This window comes from Opisthorchis viverrini (genome assembly GCF_000715545.1).
Source record: "Opisthorchis viverrini unplaced genomic scaffold opera_v5_5, whole genome shotgun sequence".
NCBI classification, from domain to species: domain Eukaryota; kingdom Metazoa; phylum Platyhelminthes; class Trematoda; order Opisthorchiida; family Opisthorchiidae; genus Opisthorchis; species Opisthorchis viverrini.
In genome coordinates, this window is record NW_008751661.1 from 1625819 (window position 1) to 1634930 (window position 9112).

General features: G+C 43.4%; 2 protein-coding genes across 2 annotated transcripts in view; one reads left to right on the forward strand and one right to left on the reverse strand.

Annotated features, from left to right (window-relative positions):
- Positions 1-5676: 5676 nt before the first annotated feature.
- T265_00503 (hypothetical protein) lies at positions 5677-7401 on the reverse strand (the record flags this gene model as incomplete). Its single annotated transcript, XM_009164307.1, has 1 exon — positions 5677-7401. The coding sequence occupies one exon, from the start codon at positions 7399-7401 to the stop codon at positions 5677-5679; it is 1725 nt and encodes a 574-aa protein (XP_009162571.1).
- A 521-nt stretch (positions 7402-7922) lies between these two features.
- T265_00504 (hypothetical protein) overlaps positions 7923-9112 on the forward strand; it is a gene marked incomplete at both ends in the record, with an annotated part of 27997 nt that continues 26807 nt past the window's right edge. Inside the window, one exon of the mRNA XM_009164308.1 lies at positions 7923-8101. Coding sequence (XP_009162572.1) covers positions 7961-8101 — 141 coding nt within the window. The remainder of the gene's footprint in view (positions 8102-9112) is intronic.

Genomic DNA, 9112 nt, shown 5'->3' on the forward strand with positions numbered 1-9112 from the left:
AGAGTTCTACTAGCAACGTGCGGAAAGGAGTGGCTATGGGAAGAGAGTGAAAGAGAGTGAAAGGAGACGGTTGGAGCACGTTTAGAATCTACAGACGTTGTGCAGCTTGGCACCAGAATAATGTCCAAATTCCCTACAAGGGCAGATTTGGTCACAAAGGCTTTTGAATGTCAAATACAAATAGCACATGGGAATATCGGCCCCGTTGAGAATACATGACAAAAGAACCACCAAAGTAGCCCGGCCCACACAAGAGGTATTTTATAAAAACCGAAGGCTTTGGTTCTCCCTCGGATTCGTCAGAAAATCGCTGGATACACATTTCCGTGAAAGAGAACAATGGGAAACTTTGACATGGGAAAACTTGACAACGAAATTTTGCTGTAGTTGCGGGGTTTTTAGAGATGGCATCACTGTCGCCTGAACAGAGCCTCCTGGTGGTTTTGATCCTATTATCTAGCCAGTTTATAGCAAAGGACGGAAGTACTGGACTCAGATTTTGCCCTCATTGGGGTTCATTTGTAGCATACATCCTCGGGATTCGAACTCAGGTCGTCTGGCTTGAGGTGAACATGTTACCACTAAATCCACCAGTGCACCTAAATCACCACGTCTGAACAGGCCAACATGTTCGCTCTAGAGGAATGAGATTTTTCACCCGGAATCTCAAACGACGATCAAATAACTGCTTTTGTCTATTGACTGACCAAGACGTCAGAAATTTGAAGTCAGATAGCGCCACAGAAGCTTGAAACGTGTCAGATAATGTGTGATGTGAATACGTGAACACTACGTTTGTTGCCAAATCCACCTGATTTAGGAATGTGGCTTAGAATGGTTTGAGTGAATTATTACGTGTCGAATTTGTGGAAATCGGTGCTCTTGATCAAATACTTAACTAACAGTTAAAAAACAAGACTGCTTTTATGAATGCGGCCCTAGTGTCTCCCTAACTCTTTTGCAACGATCTTTCTATAACGGTCACGAAGGCTAATCTGCATATGAAGGCTGTCACGAAAAATAAGAAATCACCTTACAACAAACCTGTATTTCGTGAACCAATATATATGAATGGTGCTTTCCGTTGGTTTTGGGTTCACAAATTACAACTGGTAGTTTTAGTGCGGACTCAGAAGCCTTAGCAGTGTGAAACTCTCTGGAGTTTTTTTAATACGTACCGCTAATGATTCCCAACAGGAATGAAATAGCATAAGTTAGCTTCACTCTCAACTGAAAATTACCCAACCTCTTCACACTAACGCCAGCCGGTATTTGCAGTGGATTCAAATTTCTGCCGCTGTGTTTCGCCACCGTTAGCCTTGATAAGCTCAACTTCTGTACACGATATGAATTTGGAACAAATAAAGACTGTATGATCCCGCACATTTATCCTTCAGTCAAACATTTCAATGTTGTTTAACAAGATCTAGCACAAACTCTTTAATAACGCCCCTTGCCATGACACCGAAAGTGTGCTACAGCTGGACGATATGAACAGTCTATCAAATCAGTAGCTCGTCATATTCCAAGCAATAGCCTCGGCTCATGCCCAACTATCGTCATGCTATTCTATGGTTCAGAAGGGTAGAAACTTCTCTTTCTGACAGGATGTAAAGCTGACAAATTTTACAAGATGTTATCGAATAGGAGTTCACCAGGAGACTCAAATGAATCTCGGTTCAACCACTCGTTTATGTTATTCTTCAAACGAATGTGCTGCATAAAGGCCGCCTCATGTTTCACTAGTGCGCTCGATCCAGAAAAAAGATGTTAATGTGTTTCATCACCGAAAATGATCATTTGTATTGGTACTGACTGAAAGATGCCCTCTGACGCCTTCAGGCGCTCATTCCTTCACGAATGTCACGAACAGTTCGGAATAACAAGTCAGACAGCATCTTTGTCTCATAGAGCATGATAGGCGGTCAAGAGTGGCTGTTCCTTGTTTCACATTGGTCACATCGCACTGGAAACAGTCACCGAGGCCTAGGTTTATCAGGTCTGCGATAGAGAGTGCAACTGCTGCTCCAGCAACACCGGAGAGCGTTGATGCACCGACTCTGCAAGGCGTCACCAATGAAAGCGGACGGGGATAATTGTGGTCGAATAATCTAAGATTCATTCAGGTCATTTTGGACATCGCTGTCGCTGCAAAAGCCATGTTGGAAGCTAAACAGAGCAAGAAAGAAACTATGGTAAAACCTTTAAATCGTTTAATTTCTCCTCATAATTGTTATCAATCACCCGTAAGCTTATCGTGTGTGTGCATGTGGTACTGTTGTTGGTTTCTCGAGTTTCCCGTTGCTGGGTGTGGCACTATTATATAAGTCCACAAAACAACTCGGAAATTCGTTAGATGTTCAGGGAAGATTTCAAAGAGTTGCTTTTTGAACCAGGGATGCAAGCGAGAATTCTCAAAGTTAGTTAGCAGAGCGAACACAATCATAGACGATCTCAAGATTTGATCGATCTCCACCAGACTGAACGGAATACTAATGTACCATCCTCGGTCTATTATTGTACTTTTGGAACAAAGTTTGATGTACTTCTTCTTATTTACTGATAGGCTGGGAGGAAGTATTTTCCATCAAGAGAGTGTCCGTCTAACCGAAACCACTGCTCTCTGTAAGTGGCCTTTGTTTGTGCTGACTGCCGTAGTTCAGTGGGAAAATCTACTTCCTAGTGTGTAGAGTGGACACTGGACACAGAAACATACAGCAATGACCAAGCAAAAACTGGAGCACACTCAGCGATATCTGATAATCGAGGTGATGGAAACCATTATGCATGAGAGTAGTATGTTTTCTCGTAAATCCGCTTTGCGTCTCTTGAAGAGTGAGATCTATTTCGGAACCTATGGAGTCGCATTTGCTTGGATTTGAGCAACGGTCATTGAATATCCAGGAAAGTCCAAGAAGACGCATTCAGGGAGAAGTCGGATATTCAGTTTTTGTAAACAAGATGCATATGAGAGTTTCGCTTCCCTGTTCAGAAGTATGTAACTTTTCAGTTGGTATTTCCCAATAAATAATTCCGCAGCGAAGGCCTTCTTCCTCTCATTTGAATGTGAATCGAATGAGGGCGTAGAGCTGGCGAGGATGTGGCAGGCGATTTAACACAGGGTTGGAGTTTGGCTATCAGTGATCAGGCCTTATCAACACAAATGTTTTAGATCTAGGATAGCGGCTCTAGAGCAGTCATGCTTTTCAGCAGGTTTCAAGCATCCGTAGCACTACCTAAATGAAGGCTTCTGTTGAGTGAGTCAGTCGATCGATACAACCGGAACAATCACTGCATCGTCACTTGAAGCGTTGGAGAAAACTAGTCACATTTCTCAGTCAAGGTCACGTTTGACTTAGCATACATGTCAATACAGGTGAAAACAGCGTGCAGTCGCCTCCCATGTCAGATGCCCGAGGTCGAGCTTGCAACACGGCCAAGGAAACATCCTGCTGATGTGTTTTAAACAAAGCGGAATCTGAGTCCAGTGAATTGCCTATCAGTGAAAGTTAACCAGAAGCTAACCTAGCCGGGATAGTTGTACGTCCGTTTATGTGAGAGATGAAATACCCACTACAATAAGACTGGTTTCTACGTAATTCTTTTGAACCACCACGCCACACTGTCACAGTACTTAATGATTCACACAAATCAACAAGACTGGTGAATGGCACCCAAAGGAGAGCCCCGGACAAGAAGAGCAAGACTGTAAACGCGATCTGAATTGATTCCTCTTCAACTTGGTCATCTGCACCCCGAGAAACTCTAGCAGGTGCTCACTAGTTACTCAGTACGCTAGTAGAGAATAATCTCGCTGACTGGTTTTTTCTGTGAGTTGAAACTGGGCTCATCCGGATGCTTGCCCAGCTTTTTTAGCTAAAGCGGACTCCGTCGACTTCTTGTTTAATGTTACAAAATAAGAAACGGTTCCACAACTCCAGTAGGCCTAAAACAAAATTCAGGTTATGGCCCAATCAAAGCATCCCAAGAATAACGGACTCTGCCGCGTGGGCAGAATGAAACCGCATGTTCCCACAGTACTCACCTCTTCTAGGGTTTGTCTGCTTCGACAAAATACTTTGTTGTGAATTCCATCAAGTCACTATCCTAAATCCATCTGGCACTGAATCATCAACGGCGAACAGTTCATTTGTGCCAGAAAGACAGGATGGAGGAATCCATAGTGCTTCTTAGCCATAATTGAGTGAAACAGACAAACCCAGATAGCCTATGAACACAGCTAACAACCACGATGGTTGCACTTGGCGTACGACAAGAAAAGAGTAAGCGGGAATCCTAAGGGACCACTCGTATCTTTCACTAAAATATGACTACCTCACTTCAACCATTTGGCGTTATAAACACCTCCGTTAAATGTCGGTACGTATTTTCACTTGATTTGGCTCTTTGGTCAAGTTTGAGACACCATCCTACTAAAATTAGTGTGTTCTGTATTCGAATACCGACAGTCGTGTTTTCAGTGCTGTATTGGGCACCCAAATACGGCTTCTTCACTACATGCTCAAAAGTAAGAATTGCAAATTTTTACCGGAACATTTAAACAGGACTACTGTTGAGGATAACAAATGAAATCAGACATTAAGATATTTAGTAACAAACTTGGTAGAGAAAGATGAGGGCAGTGGTCGCATTTAGTTCACACTTCTTCCCATACGTAAATCGCAGGTCATGTCATAAGGTGGCTCAACCTATATACACAACTAAGAAATAGAGCAGTGACAAATTATTTAATTGATCATACACCACTGTCGTTTGAACAGTTGCATTTCTAATCTGACGTAATTATTCCAGTGAGTCCACACCAAAACGAAGCACTGGACTCGAGTTTCACTTTTATTAGAGATCCTCATTTGATGAGCTCATTTAACTTGAGTGCTTTAGGAATATTCATAATACCAGGTATTAAATCCATCATATTGTATACGAAACAACGCCCTTGCAGATGAAAAAAAAACCTTGGAGAGTCAATTGTTGAAATCAATCTTCTGCGGCTGGTTACAAGGGTGGTTTCCAGAATTCTTGCCACCCCAAATTGAACGTAAGTGAAGATGAACGAACTATAGGCATTGATAATTTGGTAAGTGACTTCTACTCATTTTGTCCAAAGCTAACTGAACTGCTGGGGCTCTAACTGCAATTCCAATAGGACCACAAAAGGCATGTTGACGGGTTTTTTTATGAATCGCCTTCGGTGACGACAAACCAAACAAAGTAGTAATCATTTCTGTTATTCGTTAGACAGCAACCAATTGTGTTCGTTCCAGACAAACCGAGCTGCTAGTGACGATCAATAAAATGACTTTCCCAGACTTCACAATCACTGCGAATACTGCGACCGTCTGTATATGCAGCTTTTCAAAGCATACCAATTACTCACCGTCACAAAATATTAGATTTCATCTAAACAAATCACCCAATGTTTCTGGTCAAGGCGACATACATAGTTGGTCTTATTAAATCTATGATTGTATACATAATACAGTATAATACATCTGTACTTCACAAACCGTACGGGAGTGGGTTGTTCTCAGTGTACACGATCAAAAGTGTCCAGACGAGTAGCGTAACTTGTGTCTCTCTGGCGTCATCCATGCCACAGTTAGTGATAGATGGGCTGGAACTAGTGTTGCAAAATTCCTTCAGCGTTCTCTGTATTCATTGTACGGAAGAGTGCGAAGTGTCTTTGCGGTCCGGCTCTGCGACAACATATGTCGTGTTCTGAATGGAAGCTCTTTTGGCCTGTGCCGCATAATTTTGCTGTGGGTAAATATCTTTGAATCGCTGAGCCTGCAGCTCATGTTGTTGCATTACTTCTTGGAATTCCTGATGATGATGTCTGTAGGAAAGAGACTCTAGATTTCCTGTAGACCGAGTCGTAACTTTCTGTGGAGCCTTCTCACTTGAGGCATCCGTCCCATCAAATGAAGAAGCATCGGGCGCCTCGATACAGGATAATACTGCTACTGGTTTGCGTTTCTTTCCGCCCGACTGAGGGGCAATATTCTCATCTGTGGGCTCTTTACAAGATTTGTTTTTAAATGGGCTTCTGGGGAGGCACGCTTCGGTGAATTTGGCATCGCTGTCATGTGGTGCTGAATCTTCTTCCGATGAACTGAGTCCCTTGTTATAATTTGATACATGGATGTACACAGATTTATCCTCCGTCTCTGATTCGCGGTGATAGAAATAGTTAAAGTTCGACACAATAACTGGTACCGGTAGAGCAATAGTTAAAACACCAGCTATGGCACACATAGATCCGACAATTTTTCCCCACATGGTAACGGGTCGCATATCTCCGTAACCTACCGTCGTCATTGTCACAACTGCCCACCAGAAACCGTCAATAATACTTGGAAATTGTTGTTCGGTTGAATCGAACTCTGCATAGTAAACTGCCGCAGAGAAGAGCACAACACATACGAAAAGGAAAAATGAGAGTAGTCCAAGCTCACGGAAACTGGCCCGCAGTGTCTGACCAAGAACTTGCAACCCCTTTGAATGTCTAGACAATTTGAATATTCGGAAAACTCGGACTAGTCGAATGACCCTCAAGATTGACAGAGACATCGCCTGATTTTGTGCTTTCGTATTCTCCACCACAACTGTTCCTACTGTAATAGCGTATGGGATGATGGACACTATGTCTATGAGGTTCATGATTTGCCGAAAAAAAGCAAACTTTTGTGGACAGGATGCAAACCTGACAAGTAACTCAAAGGTATACCAAATGATGCATAAAGATTCCATGACAAAACATGCTCCGGAAGTATCTGGTGTGTCAACTAGCACAATTTCAGGTGTGTCGACATTCTCCGTATAACGCAGTTCATACTGACGGAAATTCGGAAGGGTTTCAACACAAAAAATTATTATTGATATCACGATAACTGTCACAGAGACAATTGCAATAAACCTTGCCGCGGTAGAGCTCTCAGGATACTCGAACAGTAGCCAAACTTTTCGCTGAAACTCGTTTTTTGGGAGGATATGCACTTCCTCTTTGATAAAGCCCTCGTCCTCTCGATACTTCTCAAAGGCATCCTCACCCAGATCGTAAAATTTGATCTCTTCCGTGAAAACATCAATCGGCACATTTACTGGTCTTCGGAGACGTCCACCACTTTGATAAAAATACAAAATTGCGTCGAAACTGGGTCTATTACGATCGAAGAAGTACTCATTGCGTAGTGCATCATAGTACCGGTTTCTTCTGTGAGGACATCCCAGTAATGTGTTTGGAAAGCGGTTCAACGTAGTCTTCTGTGTTTCAAAACGCAGACCACTGACGTTAATGATAATCCGCTGATCCGACATTGTTGGGTCGATAAACACCTTTGACGTGCACAGCTTCGTTGGTTCTGTCATATATTTACACATATTGACCTCGATATGGCCGGGCGGCTTGAAACAGATGATTTAAACTCATTTGGCCCCATTGTCCAACCGGTGCTTTGCATAAGATGGAGAGTAGCACCTAACAAACGAAGAACCACGTGGCATCGAAGCCAACTGTCGAACGCCCCGCAGATTGAAGACTGTCGCCCCGGAGTTCTGGGAAAGGGATCAGACAAACCCCATTGGCCAACTGATGTCTATGATGAAGGCCTGCACAAAACCCGGACCACCTCGAAGCCAATGGCCCGTCGTTCGTAGAAAACCCCCAAAAACGACAAATTATGGCTCAAAAAATAGAAAGGTTACGAAAAACCAATTCTTTGTCGGTATTTTTCGTTAACAAAAGCCTCTTGAAGCAACAATCATTCTACTAACTTAGATATTTGGACTTCCGTCAATGTGTCTTCTTTACTGGATAGTCTCTCACCGAACTGCACATTTTGTATGATCTCAATTCTTCGGCAGGAAACGTACATGAAGTATCTTGTTTTACTGCGTGAAAAGTTTTTAGGCGCGCACTTATCCAGTTCAAATACGTCTGATGACGCAGTTTCTGCCGCCTAATCTGTTAGCACTCTTCGCGCCCCGCGACCCCGTACCTTTTCTCCCACCGATCGAAAAACATGCGCATCATCGAAAATTACCCTATACCGGTGTTGCCCAATTTTTGGGTGAATTTGAAGTAAGTTTCCATTGGTCTAGTTCCTGCGCTATCCATCAACGTTAACCACAGTAGCTCCTGTCACATTTGGCTTCTGGGTTTCGTGGTGCGTTGCCCAGATCTGGTGGGAGTGTCACATACGAAATTCGGGAGGGACTGTGATGATGCTACTTGCATAATAGACTATAATGATCAGTTCATTTATTTCCTCCCTATTCTGCACAGGACTTTCGGACGAAAGGACCCATATTTGACTCAGCAACAAAGTATGATAGCCTTAACCAGTAAACAGTTTGGTGAAAAGCTGGAACCTTGTTTAAAGATCAGGTGACTCAGTAGGACTAGTTAGTAGCACTGATGAATTTAGTCCAGGCCAACAGACAATGGTTTTGATTTCGGTCATAGCCTTCGGTGCGTGGCGTTTTAGTACTGATGAACTGAACTGGATGAGTCTCACCTTCGTTTTCCTAACCCGGCTACAGCCGGTAAGTGGCTCTCTGTTTGCCAAAGGTATATCATTGACTCCTGGTAGGCTTTTGTGGTTCGCCTTTGCAAGTTCTCTGGTTGGGGTGCCGAGTCATTCAGTCAGGATGAATACAGCGCTGTCCCTCGAGCTCTCCTGATAATTATGCACCGTCTTTTGAAATGCTATATAATAAAATGAAAGTGATTGGCCAGCTGTGACACCACTTACGTGTCGAGCTGCCATGCACCACAATTGAAGCACGAGTTATGAGGTATCGCCACGTTGGCCGAGCTTTGATAGGAGCAGTCCAGATGCTAAAGGTGGTTCGAATCACCCGGTCAGTGAGTTCGTGCCCCACTCAGTGAGCCATCACATAGATCTTTGCGGATGCAGTCATAACGAAATGAAGGAATGTAGCAACATTTTGTTGCGGTAGTTGTCACACTTGCCTCTAATGTAGAAGGGTAGACAAATAGGGGTTCCCTACTTGCTGTGCCAGACCGAACAGAATAGGTCGTGGGGAGGGCATGAAGAGCGGGGTATACCTGCGAAAATGCAACCTCCAA